We start from the raw sequence: 23105 nt of genomic DNA, 5'->3' as shown, positions 1-23105 counted from the left end.
AGAGCTAATCTTAGATCCATGTAGCCACAATATAGTTATCCTGACTTTTATTTTTTTTATTTTACTGGGTATTTGCTTGTGAATGATAAGGCTTCTTTGTTGCGTATGAGTTAGTTAATTCTTCATCACAATGTAATATAATGTTGTAATGAATTGCCTCCCATATGAAAGCTATTATGCAAAAAACTGACTATATATTTAATTTATACATCAATTACCTTTTCCCGATATAGGGCCCAGGCAGCTTACAGAATAGTACAAAGGTTAAACCTGTTGTAGTACAGCGTGATAGTAATGTTACTACTACCGGTAGAAGGGAGAAGAGGGCTGCGCAGGTGTTGGAGGAGGAGCAGCAGCGAAAGCGGATTAGAGACATATTCATGGCTCCAACTGATTCCGAATCCTTTGAGGGTTTCTCAGACTGTGAAATGGGGGAAGGAGAGGAAAGCAGGGGAGTTAAGCGGGCTACTCGTGAACAAGAATCTGATGAGGAGATCCAAAGGAAGGGTATCCGTGATATACTTAGCGCTCCACCAGCAGATTAAGATTTTATGGGTTTTGAAAGGAGTGATGGGACTGGGAGTGACATTGAGGAGGACGATGATCTAGACTGGACCCGTATACAGGAAATTAGGGACATCTGTACGCAGCCTACCTCCATTGATGACTTTAAGGGGTTTGCAGAAGAGTGGCAATCTGGGAACACTTGGGAGGACCTAAGTCTTGACAGACGCTGGCAAAGGTGGAGAGATGGGAGGCAGTGCTCAGCTGCGGGGAGCAGAAAGTGATGATGAAAGGGCTGGGAGCAGTTCATCCTCTGAGGAGGAGTTATAGGATATAAGTTGGTTTGGTTTCAGTAGGTCTTTGCAGAAGGCAAAGTGTTTTTTCGGATGTGAATCTTTGTTACTGCCATTACTCTCAAGCTTGGGTCTTTGGACTACAGATCTTCATGTTTCCGTGACTTCTGGCTGATACTCCGTAAGTGCTGACTTCAACTCTCCCTTTTTGACTCCAGACTGTGTTTTGACAACGACTACGCTTTTTGGACTGCTTCTTCTTACTTTGGACGTGCCTGGGCTACGAACTGCTTTTGGACTCTGATTTTGCTTGCTCCCATCTTGTTTTTCTGTGCCTTTTGGACCTTTTGATTTACAAGCAGATTGCTGTATATTTTTGTTATCCCAGATTATACTTCAGGATAATCCGGATTATATTTAAATTGGGGTTTTTACTTAGCGGTTGCTATAGACTTTTAGTTTGTGCTAGAGACACTGAAGCAAGTGTCTCTAAGCCTTTTTTGTGTTCAATAAACCTGTGTTTGGACCTTTTATATTGTATTTGCCGTTCTTGAGGCTTCTGGGTCTTGACAAAACCAGTATTAAAAATGATTAAAACTACTTTAAAACAGTTTTAAAACACTTAAAACATTAGCAATGCAGGTAAAAATACACCACACTTTGTTAAAATGATCTTCTCCATGGACAGTTAATAGCCAAAAGCGTGTCTAAATAAAAGGTACTTACTTGCTTGAGGAAAGAAAAGAGAAAGCAGGCCAGTCTAGTCATACATGGGGAACAATTGCATCTCCTGAAATCGGCCATCAAGAAGGCCCTGTTGTTTGTCTTCTCCAAATGTGCCTGTGATGATGGTGGGATGTTAAAATTTGGTCAGGCCCATGCAGTAAGATATGATCTTCCTGATCATCATAATTATTGTTGTTATTTGTATCCTGCCTTTCCTCCATGAGTCAGTTTTCAATTTAAAACTATGCTATATGCTTGATACAACAACAATACTTTACTTATAATCTGCCCTTCTCACCCCGAAGGGGTCTCAGGGTGGATCACAGTACACATACACGGCAAACATTCAATGCTGCTTTGTATAGACAATACACAGACAGAACAGAAGGAGGTGCCATGGAAGATTGGGCTTGAATCCAGAGGGTGCTGTTGCTCTATCCTCTATGACGAAGAGCCGTGAGGACTTCCTACTTCCTTTTGGTCGCCCAGCATTTTCTGATCTTTCTTTATGGAGTCTTAAACACCTCCCTCGCTTTTAGCGGTATCTAATTTCTTTAATCACAGCTAAAGCTGTTTTCGAATTGCTTAGGTAAACAGTGAGCTGGGACTGACTGATCCGGGACTTTGAACTTGCAACCTCTTGGTTGAAAGATCTTATAATTGCTGATGATTTACCAGCTGTGCTAAACCTCTGGCCCCCTAAATTGGGATTAAATGCTCAGAAACATTAAAAAATAAACTATACAACTAAAAACAATAAACAGTCCAGAAACAGTACAGTTGAAAGCAGTGCAACACTCTGTTAAAATTCTTTTGTATTATGCTGCTATCCCCTATCTTCAAATTTCATAAAATCATATTTTGACTCTATTTTCTCATTAACAGAGGACTAGAAATTGGAAAGAAAGTGTTGAGAGATGTACCACCATAAAGGAAAACTAGTTTGTTAAAGCTGAGATTGGGAAATATGAAGGGCTAGTGAGTCTATGGTTCTTCATATCTTTCATGATGGAGGCATACATGACGCTCCAAAGTAATAATTATCCTGTTCAGGTTCACTTATCTGCACTTTTGCTTTAATTTGGCAAAGCTGCTGCACTGTGCATTCAGACTTGATCCTGGCACTAATGACAACATGCAAAATGAGCAGATACTATGAATATATATATATATATATATATATATATATATATATATATTGAAAATGAGCACAACATAATTGGAAAAAATAGAAGTTTCTGTACATACTTAAAAACACAGTGTTATTTGTCTTGGAATTCAACCCCACACTGCAAGTCTGCAGTCCTCAATGAGGAGCAGTCCCCCCCCCCCGACTCCTGAATGACAAAACATATCTATTTGTTATTATTTTTGTAAATAAACCTTTTGTAATTTTAAAGATTGAACTCTGCATCTTTGCTCCATGTGCTCTAAATTCTTTGCCAGCCACAACACTTCACTCTCTGTTTGCTGTGTGTTGAGTGCTCAACTATTAAGTATTCTGTTTGTATTTTTGGATGCTCTCCTATTTTGGGAGTTTTCCCTAACAATTTGCACCTCAAATAAAAGCTTGATTTTTAAAATTCTTTCTTGTAGCAATTCTGTCATTTTATTTTCAAGGCCTCCTATGAAAATCATAAACAATTATTTCAAATAATAAGAAATATTTTATGAAAAAACTATTCAACTTTGTACTCTGATTTACTGTAATATTTGTTAAAGGTAAAAGTATTACTAGTGCCTTGGGTTTGCATCTTGGCAATCATATTTAGCAATCTAAACTGGAAAGAAAATATAATTTTCATAGGTCTAAAAGGTGACCTTTGGGAGGGACAATAAATGTAGAGAGCTTTCAGAGACTGTGGCATCTGAAAATAATTATCTTTGAACGTGAGGAAGTAACGTAACTAGTACAGTCTGAATCAGATTTCCTGTGCTAAGGTTGCCTGTTTGCATCAAAAACTCAAGATGTGTTGCAGTCTTTGTTATTCTGATGAATGCTAGGGATAATATTTCACATGATTTGAGTCAACTGTGATAAGATGTAATTCATATCAGGTGATATTTAACTTCTTAGGAGAATGGTCTGCTTTGATCTATTTTAATTGCATTACTAAAAGAACAGGCTTACAACTGAGTCTGGATCTGTTTGTTTGTTTTACTCTTTAACAGGGATACATGTGAGTGTAATAAAGGGCAGTAGTAGGTCAGGTTTTAAAATACAGCTTTGACTGTATTGTCGAAGGCTTTCAAGGTCGGAATCACTAGGTTATCGTAGGTTTTTCGGGCGTATGACAATGTTCCAGAAGCATTCTCTCCTGATGTTTTGTCTGCATCTATGACAGGCATCCTCAGAGGTACAACCTCTGAGAATGCACAACGTTTGAGGATGCCTACCATAGATGCAGGTGAAATGTCAAGAGAGAATGCTTCTGGAACATGGCCATGCAGCCTGAAAAACTTACAACAACCCACAGCTTTAAATCTTCTATGAGTTTTGTTGTGAAGTGTACATTTAGTTTGCTGCTCAGTAATTTGATATGAAATAGTATTCCATTTACATCTTTAGTGGTATCCTTAGTGTAAAATGAAATTTGTTCATGAAAAAATATTTTCAGTTAAATACCCGAGACAACCAGTTCAGGTGCTTTATCTGAGTCATAGATATGAGGAAAGAATGGTTTGTTACTCTCTATATGCAAGATGATATCTGATGCAATTTCTACACTTGTGTGTCCTTAAGTTTGGAAAACTCAAATGGGGTGGTTCTATTTCCTGAAAGGTTTTTAACTGTGTATGGAGAATATGATCTTGTTACCTCCCAAATAGACTACTGCAATGCACTCTACATGGAGCTACCTTTGAAGACTGCCCGGAAGCTTCAATTAGTCCAACGGTCTGCAGCCAGGTTGCTCACCGGAGTCGCGTACAGGGAGCATAGAACTCCTCTGTTGCGCCAGCTCCACTGGCTGCCGACCAGCTTGCAAGCACAATTCAAAGTACTGATTTTAACCTTTAAAGCCCTAAACGGTTTTGGCCCAGACTGCCTGTCCGAAAGTATCTCCTGTTATGAACCATCATGAAATTTAAGATCATCAGGAGAGGCCTGCTCTCGATCCCACCATCATCGCAAACTTGTTTGGTGGGGATGAGAGACAGGGCCTTCTCGGCAGTGGCCCCCCATCTTTGGAACTCCCTCCCCAGGGACATCAGATTGGCCACCTCACTCCTGTCTTTTAGAATGCAATTGAAGACTTGGCTTTGGGACCAGGCATTCAACTAGTGAATGCGACAATGATTTAACCCAGATTTGGATTTGATTTTTAACTGGCGTGTTTTAATTCTATTGTTTTAATAAATTGTTTTAATGTATTGCTGATTGTCTATGAGTGTTATGGCATTGTATGGTGCTTGTTGTAAGGCCGCCCTGAATCCCCCCTTGGGGGGAGAAGGGCGGGGTATAAATATATGTAATAAATACATAAATATATAAGATCTTATCAACATATTTAAGTGGTCCAGAGATTTTTTTTCTCTACTCTTAGTTGATAAAATGCAGACTGTTGCTTAACCAGATAGTGGATACAGCAGTAAATAGACAGCCCTCCACACCCATGGATTCAATTATTTGTAACTTACTTTTTTAATTCTAAAAGGCAGACCTTGATTTTGCCATTTTTTATATAATGGGTGCCATTTGTTTTCCATGTAAGGAGTGACTTGAGAAACTGCAAGTCATTCTGGTGTGAGAGAATTGGTCGTCTGCAAGGACGTTGCCCAAGGGACGCCCAGAGGTTTTGATGTTTTACCATCCTTGTGGGAGGCTTCTTTCATATCCTCACATGGGGAGCTGAAGCTGAGGGAGGGAGCTCATCCACACTCCCCCTGAATTCGAACCTCCAACCCGTCGGTCTTCAGTCCTGCTGGCTCAAGGATTTTGGTCACAGAGGTTCCTGTAACTAATCCCCCAAAGATAGCAAGCACCCATTGTACTTCGCCTCACATAGCTATGCAAAAACAGAACAAAACAAAACAAAAAAACCCTAAACTTCTTAACCTGTTAGACTCACAGTGAAACTTTTAAAGTATGTTACTGCAACAAATAACTGAGCCTTAATTAATTTAGTAAGCATTGCATGAGGTCTGTTGCTTAATGTTAATGCAAATTTATGGGGTGTCATGTCATTCATGTAAAACATCTTACTGCAAAATCGGCACAAAAACTCCATTAAATCTTCAAATAGGATTCTTGAACAACATTTCAAGAGCAATCTAGCTCAAGCTGAATGTGGAACAAACATATACACTGTGTTGCTCATAACAAAAAAAAACTTACAAAACTAATCTCTCAAGGACAAAATACTGACCACTGTTCTCTTGAAGTTGATTTTGCAATCATCTTCTATGTGCTTAGATAAAAGGGAGAGGCTGGCAAAAACCAGCTGAGTGTTTATTTCCTAAGAAAACCCTATGAAATTAATGGGGTCACCATACGTCAACAGGTAACTTGAAGGTATATGCACACATGCACACCTACACAAACAAAGGTAACCATCCAATCTTTCTATTACCTCTGTTGATTATATTTGCCTAAAGCAGGGGTTGACAACTGTGGGAGACTAGAAGCCAAGAATAATTTGGGTCCCAATTGCTGCTAGAATCCTGGAAGGGACTTCTGCCACCAGAGATAGCTTTGGGGCATTTTGGAGCAATACTTTAAAAAAAATCCATTTTTTTTTAATCTGTAGGGAACACAAAAAGAGGTGCAGGGGCCACATGGGCCCATTGCCCACACTTGATCCACCCCTTCCCTAAAGCATTTTACATGTCTTTACTTGGTTTCATATTGTATTTTAACAGTCTCGCTAACCAGTCCTGGTATGACTTTATGGCTTATATGTTTGCTTCCATTTGCTCTCTTTTTGATATGAAATAAGATGTCAATTCAGTCAGCTGTTAAATTTATGCACATTTTTTTTCTTTCCTTCTAGGTAAGATTGTGTCAGAATCCCAAACTTCAGTTGAAGAACAGCCCACCTTATATACTTGATATTTTACCAGACACCTATCAGCATTTGCGACTTATATTGAGCAAGTATGATGACAACCAGAAACTTGCACAGCTCAGTGAAAATGAGTATTTTAAGATATATATTGACAGTCTCATGAAAAAGTCAAAACGGGCTATAAGACTATTTAAAGAGGGGAAAGAGAGGATGTATGAGGAGCAGTCACAGGACAGGTAAGAGAACTCAGACTTGCCAACTCTTTTAACAGCTTTGTGCACATTTATCAGTGTTTGCTAAAAGTATCCCTCTTGGAAGCAGATAATTTAATTCCTACTAGTGAATTCTGTCAACCTTCAAGTTTGTTAGTAATTTATTATTGATTATTTCTGTCTGGCTGGTATGAAGCCCTTCTTATTTAATTTCTGATACATCTGTTTGATTCATAAAGTGTTATTTTTATGTTGAACTGTTTATTCCGTACATTTCATAGAGATGTATAAGTGAAATTTTTAGAAACTCACTGATTATTTGGCATCCATTGTGCATAATAAAGTTGGGAATATCAAAATGGCTATATCAATTTGGAGCTCTATGTGGCAAGTAGATTATTGGTTTTTGAGTTGCAAAACTGATGGTATAAGATAAAAGTACAGTTTGAGCATCCCTTATCTAGAATTATAAAATCTGAAATGATCCACATTGATGGCTGAAGTAGTAACACATTCGCTTTCTGCTAGTCCAGTGTATACAAACTTTGTTTCATATTCAACATTATTTAAAGTATTGAATGCAATTGCCTTCATGCTATGTGTTTAAGGTATATATGAAACATACCTTGCATGAATTTAGTGGGTCTTAAATAGAAACACGTTCTTACTTAGAACCTGGCTCTGAGAGCAGGCCTTTGGAAACTAAGGCAATGCAGTATTTTTTAATCGAAAGCTTGTGCAATTGGCCATGGAATGGACTTAGACTGTGAACTTGGATGTTGTGTTTTCTAAGTTTTTAAATCTGTTTTAACTCTGTTTAATATGTTGCAATTTTGAAATGTTTCGGTGATTGTGTTGAGGCACGACGTTGTGACATTGTAAGCTGCCTTGAGTCCCCCTTTTAGGGTAGAGAAGAGCGGGTTACAAGTATGGCAAATAAATAAATAAATAATACTTAACTACTTGATATAATGATTAGCTGGGCAGGATTGTAAAAAGGATAAGAATTTTGTATTTGATGGTGTTGATGACTAAAACACCCAAAACATTAAAATGTATTTTTGTTTTGCCAAAAAAAAAAAACCGCTAACAAAAGTGTAGGACAGGGGTAGGGAACCTTCGGCTCTCCAGGTGTGGTGGACTTCAACTCCCACAATTCCTTGAGGCTCAGCATTTGCCCCAAAGGCTTACACGAGCCTCAAGGAATTGTGGGAGTTGAAGTCCACCACACCTGGAGAGCCGAAGGTTCCCTACCCCTGGTGTAGGAGAAGCCTTTTCTTTTAGGGAAGTAAAATGGGTAGTAAGGATGAATGGAAGAGGCAAATGGAAATTAATGCTTCAAAGCTCTTGTGCTCTGAAAATAATTTATTACTTTCTGCCTTTTACACAAAAATGTCCTGACGCCTAAAAAGACTTGCTAAAATGATCTTAAATGAAAGAACATAGTGAAATAGTGGCACATGTAGAAATATTTGTCATAGCTAAAGGGTGGATCTGTTGTTGACGTTAATGCGTCAGGCTTTAGATTGTGAGTTAAGCATGCTATTTCTATTTGACATAGCACAGAAGAATTTATTTTAGTCACAGTTTGTAAACATTTTCTGTATTGGGTGTAATTTGTATGCATCATATAATGCTAAGTGCAGAGTAAATGTCATTGCAAACCACAGTTGAAGAGAGACATAGCTTTTTTACACTGTCCTGTTTGAATCATCACGAGTGCATGCTTCAGTGAATGTCAGCAGCTATCAAAATGATTAGGCTGCAATCTCAAATATACTAGAAAATAAAATCTACTGAATATAGTGGGACTTTGTCTTGGTAAATATGCATAGGATTGGACTTTAATGCAAATCCACCATCTATTTCTAAAATATATTCTTCAAAGTTTGAGCCTAAAATACTTTTTTCAAACAACAGAACTCTTTCCAGATTCTTTTACCTCTGTTCAGCTTACTAGGAAAACAGTTCTAAATTAAATATTAATTAATGTGTATGTTAAATATTACATTTGCTCATTCATAATATTTTTTGGTCAAGGGTCATCTATATCCAGTGATATTAATACTTTTTATTCTTCTGCGTCTTAGAGTTACTGTCCGTAGTGCAAAATGCTGTTGTTTTAGAATTTCCCATCCTTCTAGCTTTCGAGGTGTCTGGAGACTGTAGAAGGAAGTGTGCATCTCTGTTTCTGGCAGAAGCAGTGCAATTCAGTGGGAAGTACTCAGATCCTAACCATAGATTTTGAATGAATAGTGAACTGAAGTCATGGCAGGCAGGTAGCCAATAAAGGCTACAGACAAACAACAGAGATACTGGAATTCTTGACCTAAATATCATAAAAATACCATATACTGTCTGACCATGGAAGTTAAGCAGGGGTATCTCTGGTTAATACTTGGATAAGATACTGCCTACTAATGCCAAGTGCTGTAGTGTATAGTTCAGGGGGAGGAACTAGTAAAACTATTCATGAGTATTCCTTGCCTATCAAAACCGAATGAAGTTCAAGGGGTTGCCACACATTGACAGGTAACGTGAAGGCACCAACATACACATATTAGATAATTCTTCACTGATACACAGAGCTGAATTGAAATGGACATATCCCAAGAGACAAAATTGAGCATCTATTCTCAACTACCCAAAATACACACATTTATTTATTTATTTATTTACTATATTTATATCCTGCCCTTATTACCCCAAGGGCGGCTCACAGCAAATGCACACATGTTTCTTACCTGAAACATTAGAATCTTGACTTCTGGGGTAACTGAAAATATGGACTCAATCGGCAGACCACATGTCATCAGTGCTCGAAGACATGTGAAGGAAACAATTGATTTCCTGAGGAAAACACAGTCCGTCCACAATCTCCTAGAAAATAGTGTCCTTGCTGCTATGGATGTGGAATCCTATAAACCAACGTACTACACAAGAATGGACTGTAAACCGTCAAGAATACCAAACTGAATACTAAACTACAGCAGACCTAGCCACCTAACTCTGCCACTTTGTGCTTACAGCTACTATGCTTTTGGGAACACATACTTCCAAATCAGTGGTGCTGCCAAGGCATCCAAATAGCAACACAGTATGCAAATATCTTCATGGCTGACTTGGAAGAATATTTGCTCAGAATTTGCACTTTAACTCTGCTTTACGTATGATTTCTAGGATGAGTTATTTGGAAAGCCATCACTTGAGAATTTGCACCAGCTTCCAGAATCCACACAACAAATTCACTTTCTTGACAACACTGTCCAACTGCACCATGTAACTTCTAAGCACTATACTCTATTGGAAATGCACTGGTCTTTACACATGCTTTCATACCTCCAGTTTCCACCAAGAATGACTGCATCTGATAGATACACTCAAAATTCTTCAATTTACAATAGGCATTTGTTGAACTAACATCCATACCTAAGGAGGTAAAGAAACAAGTCAAGAAAGCAAAAGTAATATGTGGTACCAACAACAGATCAATGACACAAAGTGACAGAACATCCATAGTTGTCATATACAGTCACAGACTGCTCAAACACATTATGAACAAATTACAGTCAATTATGGAGAATTACATTCAATTATGGAGAATAGCACAGGTGTCTCACAAGCTCTGGGAAGCATGCCTTTGGTGGCCTACAGACCCCCTCAAAACCTTAAACAACCATTTACTTACAGCAGGACACATAACATGGATGGTAATAATGGTCACTGCATGTATGACAAAAGTGTTTTAAACCTAGCAAAACTGACTTTTGGAAAACTGATTTATTGCATTCACACATCAATAATAATTGACTATTTGAAAGACCAGTGTTACCTCACTGGTCTTACCTAGGACAAATAACACATTTGCATAATTTTGGATCTTATTACATTATATCCCACTCTTACAACTCTATAAATACACTTTATCACCTGAGGATTTAATATTCCTTTGTACTTCATCTGAAAAAAATACGTTTATATCCCTTTACAGGTGATGAGAACTCTGTGTTCATGTAGAAACTGGCTGCTGAAACAGAATTGAACTCATGAATAATAATAATAATAATAATAATAATAATAATAATAATAATAATAATAATCTTTATTTATATACTGTCCTATCTCCCCAATGGGACTCAGGGCGGTGAAAGGGACTCAGTGTAGAGAGCTACCAGTAAGCTGGTAGGGTGAGAAGAAAGTTAGTACCAGTAACAACCCATCAGTAGAAATCTATATATTTCGTGGAAACCAAATACATACTTCATGAGACTAGTAGATAGCTTCTTTTATCTCAACATAGTCACTGATTTTCTGTTTACTTCTATCTCTAATCACTTTATTCTTTAAAGCTAGTTCAGTCCCTAATGTTTTTATAGCAGGAGTGGCTAATCCTTTGCCAAAAAACTATGTACTTGATGATTCATAGCCCAGGAGAGATCAATTTGTGCTTACATATTTCTAAGCTTTGTCTAGTTGCAACAGTGTCATTAATTTGAACACTTTCCAGGAACATGTTGTTTAAATTAGAAATATGAAAGTATGGTGTTGTGTTTTTTTTAAAGGAAGAAATAAAGGACGTTGTGCAAGAAACTTTGAAGTAGCATATTGCTGTTTGATTCATTAAAAATCTTCTGGCAGTTGGAGGATAGGTTGAAGGGATGAAAGGAAATAACTAAATTACTGCATATCCCTAGAATAGAAGCTGCCCTGAGTCCCCCTCGGCAGGTTGAGAAGGGCGGGGTACAAATAGTTTAAATAAATAAATAAGTACTTCATATCCGTTCTATTTAAAGTTGTTTTCTGTGGACCAGTGCTGGTCCATGAGCACCATCTTCTATAAGACACATTTTCAGAAGTGATGCCCAGTATGATGATAATATGGCAAAACTTTAGTCTTGCTGCCCAGCACATGATAGAGAGAATTGCTGGCTTATCACATCAGATAGTTTGAGAATAGCTGCTTTATGTGATTTTTTAAAAATTTAAATACAGATGCATAATATATTATTTGATAAGGACAAAACAGAGACAGTGTCCTCATCCATAAGAGATTGGTTAGATTGGGTTTACAAGTACATATTTTAAAAGCTGGACTCTTGACCCTTTTTTGGCTTTTTTAAAGCTTTAAAAATCAGGAGAAAAGTTACAGTATGTGTTATACACATGCCCTTGGAGTGAGCCTTGAATTCACCAAAATGTCATCTATGACTAGAAGACAGCTGTTAGAAACATGTTCTTAATGTCTAGCTAGAATCTTGCTTGTAACTTAAGGGGGGGGGGGAATGTCCCCTTTTCTATTTATAGAGTTCATGTTGAGTAATATATCATAAAGGTTGCTTTGTGGCTCACATTATTTGGAATCCTACACAGTTACTTTGTTGAGAGATTCAAAAATAGCGGGAAGAAGAAAATGGCAAGAAGAAACAGCAGCACTAGCAGCTACCCAAAACAAGGGAAGAAAATGACTGCGGGCTCCAAGCCACCTATTTCATCTGTGCCTGACAGCCAGGCAAATATGAAAGGTTAGCTAAGGTTACTTGCTTGGGGTTCAGATCACTGACCAAACTTTCCTTCCAGTACTTTTTTCAGCTCCATACATATTATCTTACCAAATACCAGGTATTTAAGAGGTGATTTGAAGCCAACAACCCTTTCTGATCAGTTGCCCTGTCCTGCAGTTGCCTAGATTCAAATGTGTCCATCTGAAAGTGGTAACTGGGACAGATTGGGGATTTTGCTTGTGTACCGACCACCCTGCTACATAACAGACTCCCTACCTGAGCTAGCAGGGATGGCCTCAGGCCTGGTGTTGAAGTCTCAGCGGCTTATAGTCCTGGGGGACTTCAACGTCCATGCCAGGTCCACCCTGTTGGGAGTGGCTCAGGACCTTATGGCTGCCATGACAACCATGGGACTGTCCGAAGTGATATCTGGGCCCACTCATATAGCTGGACACACCCTGTACCTGGTTTTTAATGCAGATGGGGAAAATATCAGAGTGGAGGAACTTAAAATTGTTCCATTGTCATGGACCGACCATCAACTGATCAATTTTAGACTAACCGCAGCTGCTAACCTCTGCAGGGGTGGTGGACCCATTAAGATGGTCCGCCCCAGGTGATGTATGGATGTGGATGAATTCCTGATGTCTCTTGGGAATTTTCCTGTCATGGAGGCAGACGATCGTTTCGATTCTCTGGTCAACCTCTACAACTCTGAGATGGTTAGGGCAGTGGACATGATCACCCCAAACATTCCCTCTTGCTCCGCAGAGCCAACTCAGCTCCTTGGTTTACCAAGGATCTGGCAGTGATGAAGTGGTCGAGACGGAGAGTCAAGTGCTGCTGGTGGAAGACTCAGAAAGTATCCAACCGAACACAGGCTAGATTCTCGCTTAAGGCCTACTCCGTGGCTGCCAAGAAAGTTTTCTCGACTGCCTGCATTGCATCTGCAACAAATAGACCTGCAGAGTTGTTCCAAGTGGTCAGGGAATTCCTTGATCCTTGTAATCAGGAGGAGACCCCTGACCACTTGACAACTCGATGTGGCAATTTCGCCCATCACTTTGCAAATAAAGTCACTCAGATATGTTCCGACTTTGACACCAGTTTTATAGCAGTACCAAGAGATATACCTGAGGCACCTGTCTGTCCTGTGTTGATGGATTCGTTTCAGCATGTTCAGCCTGATGACATGGACAGGATTCTTGGAACTACGTATGTGCTCTAGACTCTTGACCTGCCTGGCTTATCAAACTTGCCAGTGGAGGATTGGCTGAATGATTCATGCTGATTATAAATACCTCATTGGAGCAGGAACAAATACCATCAAGCCTAAAAAAAAGCAATAGTAAGACCAATTTTGAAGAAGGCTGTCTTGGATTCATCAGTACTAAATATCTATCAGCCCATTTCTAATCTCCCCTTTTTGGACTAGGTTCTGGAGCAAGTGGTGGCTTTTCAACTACAGGGATTCTTGGATGAAACCGATTATCTTGATCTGTCACACTCTGGTTTTAGGCCTGGTCATGGAATTGAGATGAATTTGGTTGCCTTGGTGGAGGACTTCCGCAGAGAGCTAGAATCTTGTTGGTTCTCTTAGATATTTCAGCAACTTTTGATACCATCAACAATGGTATCCTTCTGGGGCAACTCTCCGGAATGGGTCTTGGGTGCATTGGACTGCAGTAGCTCCACTCCCTCCTGGAGGATCGCACCAAGTTGGGGAAACTGGGGTACACATGCTCAGATCCCTGGCCATTGACCTGTGGGGTCCCACAAGGTTCTATTCTATCCCCATGCTTTTTAATATCTACATGAAGCAGCAGGGTGAGGTCATCCGAAGTTTTGGAGTTCTGTACACAGATGATACACGGCTCTACTACTCCTTTCCACCGAACTCCAAAGAAGCCCTCTGGATCCTGGACCAGTGCCTGGCAGCTGTGATGGACTGGATGAGGGCTAACAAGCTGAAGCTTAGTCCAGACAAGACAGAAGTTTTCCTAGTCCGTCATGAGGCCAGATGGGGTATATGGTGGTTACCTATGCTTGACGGGATTACACTGCCCCCAAAGACGCAGGTCAGCAGTCTGGAGATCTTCTTGGACTCAGCACTGACACTTGAAGCCCAGGTGTTGACAGTGGGACTTTGTGCAATTAAAGCTTATGTGTCAGCTGCGAGCGTACCTCAAAAAACCTGACTAGGCCAAGGTCATCCATGTCTTAGTTATGTCTACATTGGGTTACTGTAACGCACTTTACGTGGGGCTGTCTTTGAAGACGGCTTGGAAACTGCAGTTGGTGCAAAGATCAGCAGCCAGGCTATTAACTGGAGCTAGCTATACGGAGCACACAGTGCCCCTACTAAAACAGCTCCATTGGCTGCCGATAAGTTTCTGGTCCCAATTCAAAGTGCAGGTTACTACCTATAAAGCCCTAAACAGTTCGGACCCTGCCTATCTTTGTGACCACATCCCCTCTTATGAGCCAGCGCGGGCTCAGAGATCTTTGGTGGGAATGAGGGAGAGGGCCTTCTCGGCAGTGGCTCCCTGGCTTTGGAATGCCCTCTCCAGGGAGATTAGGCAGGCCCCCACACTGTTCTCCTTCCATAGGGACCTGAAGACCTGGATTTTTAAACAAGCTTTTGATAACGCCTAGTACGTATTTGTTCTATGCAATAGTTATACAGACTTGCACCTCGTCCTATGCCCTCGTCCCATGGTTACAACTCGGTGCTTATCTCATTCCCTTATCCTATTGTTTACAGCCTGGCCACGTCTTACAGTAGCTTAGTGCCATTCAATTGTATTTTATATTGTGCTTTATTTCATGTTTTGTATTTGAGCACTTGTGCCCTGTGTAAGCCTTTTGGGGAGATGGTAGGAGGATATAAGAAGGTTGTTGTTATTATTGACACAAAACCACAGTATGTCATGCGTGGAGATCCAAGTAAGGTGGCCTTTTGCAGTAGACAGATCGTGATTTTGTCAATGTTTATTGTTTCCAAATGCCAGCTGAGATCTTTTGGCACGGCACCCAGTGTGCTGATGACCACTGGGACCACCTGTACTGGTTTATGCAAGAGCCTTTGCAATTCGATTCTGAGGTCCTGATAATGGCTGAGTTTTTCCTGTTGTTTTTCCTCAATGCGACTGTCACCTGGTATGGAGACATCAATAATCCAAACTTTTTTCTTTTCCACAATCGTGATGTCTGGCGTATTGTGTTCCAAAACTTTGTCAGTCTGGATTCAAAAGTCCCATAGTATTTTTGCGTGTTCATTTTCCATGACCTTTGTAGGTTTATAATCCCACCAGTTCTTTACTACTGGCATGTAATACTTGTGACATAAGTTCCAATGAATCATTTGGGCCACAGAGTTGTGCCTCTGTTTGTAGTCTGTGAGATTTTCTTGCAGCAGCTGAGGATGATCAATGGTTTCATCAGCTTCCTTGCACAGTCTGCATTTTGGGTCATCAGCTGATTTTTCAATCTTGGCCTAATTGCATTTGTTCTGATGGCTTGCTCCTGGGCTGCAAGAATCAGGCCTTCTGTCTCCTTCTTCAGTGTCACATTTATGAGCCTTAACCAGGTTTTCTCCTTATCAACTTTTCCTTCAGTTTTCCTTCAGTTTTATCAAGCAAGCCCATGCAATGCTTTGTTGCGCCAGCTGTCAGCTCTGGTTTGTAGTGCAGTTTTCTTGCACTGATTCTTTGTCTGCTGTACATTGAGAAGTTTCCAATTATTCACTTCAATTAAAGCAGGTTCTTGGCTTTTCTTTACATATTCAGCCAGGACATGCTTTTCTTCTTCGACTGGTTGTTTTACTTATAAAAGTCCCCTGCCACCAGACTTTCTAGGCAGATAGAGCTGGTCAACATCACTGCGAGGATGTAATGAGTTATGAATGGTCATGAGTTTTCTTGTTTTTCTGTCCAAATTATCAAGTCCTGCCTGCATCCAGTTTATGATGCCAGCAGTGTATCTTATGACAGGTATGGCCCAGGTGTTTATGGCCTTGATGGTATTGCCTCCATTGAGCTTGCTTTTGAGAATTTTTCTGACCCTTTGAATGTACTCTTTGCTGACCACAGTTTTCACATGTTTATGTTTGATGTTGTTCAGCTGTAGTATGCCCAGATATTTATAGTCCTCTGGCTGGTGATTCTTTATGGCTTGGCCATTGGGCATATTATGCCCTCACTTTCAGTGATTTTTCCCTTCTTCGGTGCCACTGTCGAACATATGTCCAAACCAAACTCCATATTGATATCAGTGCTAAAGATTCGTACAGTGTTAGTCAGAGACTGGATTTCAGTTTCGCTTTTCCCATGCAGCTTCAGGTCATCCATGTACAGCAGATGTGAATTTTTGTGAGATTTCTTAGATGTTTGAGAGCCGGGGTTTGTTTTTTGTAAGGTTGTTGACAGAGGGATCATGGCAATGATGAAAAGCAGTGGAGACAATGAGTCTCCCTGGAAGATTCCTCTCCTGATGTTGACAAGTCCGTAGTTTTCATTTCCAACAAACAGTTCAGTTTTCCAGTGCTTCATCATATTTTCAATAAAAGTGCCAACATTTTTACAGATCCCGATGGTGTCTAGGCACTTGTTGTTGTTATTATTATTATTGTTGTTGTTGTTGTTGTTGTTATTGTTATTATTAACAATGGGTTTTTCCTGTTGTGTGGACCCAAAAAGAGCCCATAACAGACTATTATACTGCTGTGGTACTTGAATAGGATCCAAGCTAGTGGGCCCAATTTTGAAAGTCTTCTGCAGTGCTTTATGTCAACTAAGAATATTACAGTTGAGCAATCATTTAGCTGAAGATGTCTGATAAGTTGATATATGTCAGCAGAACCTCAATATTCAGTTTTTTTGCCATTCCAAAGCATATTAACTTCATGATGTTGATAGATATAATGGAAAATAAGATGACTCAGGAGTTCAAAATAGGCACCTCAAAGACAGTATCTGAAAACCCATGTTGTATTGACTACATTGAATTTAATCACGGATAGGCAGGCTACAAATACAGTCACTTCTTTCTGGATACAGGAAGAAAATGCTCATTCTAGAGTAGTGAATCTCGATATTTATTTGTATGGATGTTGTAGATGTCAATTTCCATAAGCTCTAGCTAGCATAGCCAATTGTTAAAAATTATGAAAGTTGAAATCAAAAGCATTTGGAGGGCCAGATGAACCTTTTTAAGCGGAATTTTATAACATTGAATTATGATGGCTGTTGATTTTATTTCAAAGCAATATATTTAAATTGAAAAGAAAGTAGCATCCTGATTGTATTTTTCTTTGTACAGTCCTATTAATTAATATCCTGTGAAGAATGAGCTTCAATAGCATTCAGAACTTAATAGTAGTAAAAAGCAGTGTGCATCTTGGAGGCATTTGACACTGTAGTTATTTATTGACTCAGCTGGTAACCAGATGTAAGTGCACAAACATATTAACTGCGTAGATGCATCAACAGCAATTCTCATAGTAGTATGTATGCCTAGCAGCCAAGCTAGATTTTTTTCATACTTAAAAGTATCCTTTTCCATATAGTGAGTGATAGATCTATTCGGCAAACTATCAAATCATTGTTCTGTAGGCAAGGTAATGTGAAATAATGTTTCTGACGGTTTTAGCAGTTTTTCATTAATAAATTTTGTTTAGAAGCCAAGATTATCAGCAAACAATTTACTTTAACATGGCTTCGAAAACACTGAATGATCTGAATCATTTTTTTAACCATTCTGGTTTCTTCTGGCAGTGATTAAATGATAACAAGCTCAAATTTACAAAACCAGAAAATAGTATGGAACTATTCCATTATCCAGAAGGAGGCCACCAGGGGGCACTAGAGAGAGAAGGATAGTCCATTTTACAGGCGGAGAGCTGAGAATGGAAACCATTTCCCTGGTTTTCTCTGGTTATTCCTCTTCCCCACCTTCCCATATCATAAACAAGGTTGTTTCCATTATGAGGACATGGATGGGGGGGGGGGGGAATAGCAGGAAAACAGGGAAATGGTTTTCATCCTTCAACCCACCTTCCTCCCCCATAAAATTGACTATCTTTTCTGTAGTACCCCCTGGTGGCCTCTGCCTATATAATGGAACAGTACCAATGGTATTGCTCTATTATCCAGTCGGACACCAAAAGGGGGGTACTACACAGAGAAGGATAATCCACTTTAGGGGGGGGGGGAGGATGGGGAGTGTGAAGGAGTAAAACTATTACCACTGTTTTTGTTTTATTCCCCCCACCCATGTCGCTATCGTGGGAACAACCCTCGTTTATGACATGGGAAGGGAGACGGGAGGAAAATCAGCAAAAACGTGAGAAGTTTTTTCCTTCTTCAACTTCCTCCCTGTAAAATGGGCTATGCTTCTCTGTCTAGCACCTTTTTTGTCCTCCACCCAGATATTGGAACAGTACCCAGAAAACATAAACCATTCCAAATGTTGTAAGACGTAATAGCAGTATTAATCATTAATAACATTGTTGAGTAGTTTTGCTGAGCAAGCAAGCAATCCTGTTCCCCCGGCAAGCAAATCTACTGGAAATTCTTCTTGGTTATTGACTCCTTTTTCTTTAAAACAATTGTTAATGAGATGACAGAAAAATAGGATGTGAACTCATCACTGTGAAACAGGAAATGATAACCTGTGGAACCTAGGTTATTTACAGTTTTTAGCAGTTACTTTGCTAAAGCTTAAGATGTTCCCACCCCTTACCCTGTTAGATGGCAAGGAAACAACCACTGTCCCAGTGTTTCTTTCAACAGTACTAGTAGAGCAATCTTGGTGGAAATTTTAATATTGCTGTCTCGTCATCAGTAAAAATCTGCTTTCTGCTGCCTTCTAGGGAAATAATTATCTTGATATGGATTATTTGGGTCTGACAGATTAAGGCCTCTCTTAACCTAATCCTAATGCTGTGTAAACAATGATCTTCGAGGCACTTGCATAGGGCCGGATGTGATTTAATACTTTCCCTCCACCCACCAAAGATTCCATCTCAGCAGGCACATTTAAGTCTATCTGAAGGGTAGTAATACATGCAGTCCTCAGGGTCACAGAGATTCCCCCATTCTCGTTATAGTTAAGGATAGAATTTCTACTTGTTTTGTCCTACATTTAAATGGTGCTTATTAAGCACCATTGAAAGTGTGATTATTCTGGCACAGCTGCAGTGTTCATCAAATTTAATTAACTTTAAGAAAGCAATCTAAAGAAGTACTGTAGTTTGGTTTGGTTTTATAGGTCAGACCTTACCCAGTAACTGTTGCTTCTCTTCCCTCCTTTCCCCAGATATTCCAGAATATGTGTATTTTGGTTCAAGCAATGCATGTATTTTATGTCTCGACTCAAGTTTAATCAACATATTTAGGGTTAGCTATGTTGAACAGGAAGCAAAATACAACATACTCAAAATATCAGTACCTATATTAGCCAAACAAAATGAACTAAATACATTATGTACTCGACTCCTGGAGTTTTCTTGAATGTGTCACACACCAGAGCTGGGAAAGCACCTTTAAATCAATCTCACACTCCAGAACTCAGGTTATAAGCAAAGCAGTTTATTAAAGAATAAGTGTAGCTTCAGCAAAAATGATTAAAAGACCAAAGTTAATATAAAATATAATCCATGTAAGACAATTTATTTATTTATTTATTTATTTACTTTATTTGTATACCGCTGTTCTCAGCCCTTAGGCGACTCACAGCAGTTAGTCACCAACAAAACACAGCAACCCAGAGGATCAAAAGTACACAGCAGCTATAACATAAATCCAAAAATACAGGAGACCAGAAAACCACCTGATACAAGGAGCAATACAGGAGACCAGGAAACCACTTGATACTTGGAACATGAGCCCATGAATAAACACATAGAAACCCCTAAGACTTGAGTCCATGAATCCCATACACATGAGGAAACTTGAGAGAGAAACTTGAATCATGTAACAAATCTAGATGTTGTCTCCTCTAAGGAATAACATGAATCAAACCTCCTTTATACCTAAGAACCTATGGCGCTTTCTTCAGGAGCTCTCTGCAGGGCCCCTTCTCATTAACAGGTGCTGAGAACAGCGCCTCCCTTCAGCTGCTTGTCTTTCTTGACAAATTGCTCTTCTATCTAACACAGGAGAAACAGGGGAATCAGGAGGAGACACATCTGCAATTACTACATTCTGGTCAGAGACTGACCTTGGTTCCCTTGAGAAATCTAATTCAGGCCTGTCAGCTTCTGAATCTGTTTCTAACTGCAAATCTATTTCTGGCCTAACATTCCCAGAATCCCCAGCCCCATCAGGTACAGAACCAGACTCCTGTGAGTCCTCAGATGCTGGCACAATCTCCTCTGACACCTCAGACAGTGGTACAATCACAGGCTGAACCACAACAGAACACCTATCAAAATGTTGCCAATGCATGATAAGTTTTCAGCACATGATACTGAAAACATTTGACATTTTTCACACTGTCATTAGGATATAGCAATAACCTGTGATTTGAGATTACATAAAGAAACCTCTGTAAAGCCAACTTCATTTTTCTTCTTCATCATCATTAGAAGAAGGTATAAACTATGGTGGGAGAAATAACCAATGTCTATTAACCAAGTGTGAAGGGTGCAGTTACCAAGCCTGATTTGCAAGTGTTTGCATGGGATCCATCTAATAGCATGTGAGTAACTGAGAAGATTGCATAGTCAATAGTAATTGCCTCTGCCTGGAAGTAGGCAGGAAGAAGCCTCTAGGCGGCAAGCAGTCAAGGCCCAGTGAACACCACTCAGACAAAGGATGCCTCCAGTCAATAAATACTCAAAAGCTACAAAGGCCTGGCTAATTCCAGGCAGATGCCGTATGCAATCTTCTCAGTTACTCACATGGTAATGGATGGCTCCCACTCAAACACTTGCAAATCAGACTCGCTAATTGCATCCTTCATACTTGAGTAATAGACACTAGTTCTTTCTCCCACCCTGGACATTCCACAGGCTGGCATCTTCATGTCCTCCGAAGATGCCAGCCACAGATGCAGGTGAACTGTAAGGAGAAAATGCTGCTAGAACACGGCCCTAGAGCTTGGAAATCACACAGCACTCCTATGGAAATATCCCCATAGTACCATTTCAGTTTCCTGCATCTGACAATATATGTCATCTGAAGGAATTTTCTAGCCATTGTGATATGCTTCTGTCAGACTTTACTACTAACTCATGCTGGCAAGTTACTAGAAAGGATACTTCTCTAGGAAGTTTCTGGGTCCTTCAGCATGACATTATAGTAACTTCTAGCAAAAGTTGTGCATTTCAATAGGGTTAGCTATTACCCAGGGTTTCCTCTTCCTATTGTTCAGGAGTATATCTCTTCCTACAGGGTTTCCTCTTCCTACTGTTCAGGAGTATATCAGTCCATGTGCAAGTTTACAAAATCCTAAACCGCAGAAGTGGCACTGCTGGAAATAGTTGCACTGCAAATCATTGATAGGCAGTATTGGTATATCAATATGCAAAAGCGGAAGTTCTACAATTTAAAACTAATAAAAACTGGAGCAAATCATAAAATATATCATAGTTATAATTTTCAATAACACATGTGATACCATGTCCTATGCATTTCAGAAGGAAAAGGTCATACTAAATTATCGATGCTACATTAGAGCTCTTTAAGTGCTCTTTGAGCCAGTGGGGTATAGATAAACAACAACAGCAATATATTGTCGAAGGCTTTTATGTCCAGAATCACTGGGTTGTTGTAGGTTTTTCAGGCTGTATGGCCATGTTCTAGAAGCATTCTCTCCTGACGTTTCACCTTGTCACCAGCTGCATGGTATACGGTAGACTCCTGCAGAAGTCTACCATACAGCTAATCACCTCTCAACACAAGATTCCCCCAGGCACTAACAAGCCACACCAAAAAACTGACAGGCCATCAAATGCTAATCAAGATGGCCAATTGAAACATTCACACCTAGCTCCAACAGACAAGAGTTCTTTCTTCCATTCTGGACATTCCACAGATATATAAACCCAAATTTCCTAGTTTCCAACAACCCAACAACAACAATCTCCATTTGAGACTTCATCTCACCAATCTTCTGGATCCCCTTGAGGCACCGTGGGTTAAACCCTTGTGCTGGCAGGGTCTGCATTTTGAATTTGGGGAATGCGATGAGCTCCCGTCTCAGTTCTAGCTTCCCAAGCTGGGACATAAGAGAAGCCTCCCACAGGATGGTAAAACATCAAACATCTAGGCGTCTCTTGGACAACGTCCTTGCAGACAGCCAATTCTTTCTCACCAGAAGCAACTTGTAGCTTCTCAAGTCGCTGCTGACTCTAAAAAAAGCCCCAGTCTTCTGAATTTTAGTATTGCTTTTACTTTCAACAGTAGACACTCCCTTGTATTCTTGACTCTTATCAAATAAGATTGCCCTAAAAGGATTCAGAATACATTCAGGGGGACTTGTAAATATTAACTCTCCTATTATGTTGGTTTCAATATTCTGTTGGCAGAAAGGCAGGCTAAATTGCCATAAAGTTTAATAGAATTTGCATAGGCTAAGGATACACTGTCCTCTGGATTCAGATACTATATCTTGTTCAAGATCATTGATGATAACCTCCTAGCATTCTGGCATGGTATGCACTATATTTGCTTACTTTCTTGTAGTTTGAGTTTACATGTTACAATATTAAATTATAATGTTTTGAAAGATAAAACAAAAGCAGCCACTGGTACTAATGTTCTCCAGAATTCATAGAATAATTACTGCCAGTAATGTTAAGTTACTTGAATATGCATGTTGCAAACACATTATAAATGTATTGGTGAATGAACAGAAGGC

At 39.7% G+C, this 23105-nt stretch overlaps 1 protein-coding gene across 4 annotated transcripts in view; it reads left to right on the top strand.

The window, feature by feature from the left end:
• The window catches only part of CBLB (Cbl proto-oncogene B), a 102802-nt gene that overhangs the window by 12662 nt on the left and 67035 nt on the right, over positions 1 to 23105 (top strand). For all 4 annotated transcript variants that reach the window (XM_060770676.2, XM_060770675.2, XM_067466639.1 and 1 more), the window contains exon 3: positions 6515 to 6765. In XM_060770676.2, the coding sequence (XP_060626659.2) occupies positions 6515 to 6765 (251 nt within the window). The remainder of the gene's footprint in view (positions 1 to 6514; positions 6766 to 23105) is intronic.

Source organism: Anolis sagrei, chromosome 3 (assembly GCF_037176765.1).
Source record: "Anolis sagrei isolate rAnoSag1 chromosome 3, rAnoSag1.mat, whole genome shotgun sequence".
NCBI classification, from domain to species: domain Eukaryota; kingdom Metazoa; phylum Chordata; class Lepidosauria; order Squamata; family Dactyloidae; genus Anolis; species Anolis sagrei.
The sequence above is the reverse complement of the archived record's forward strand: the minus strand, read 5'-3'. Positions and strand labels throughout refer to the sequence as shown.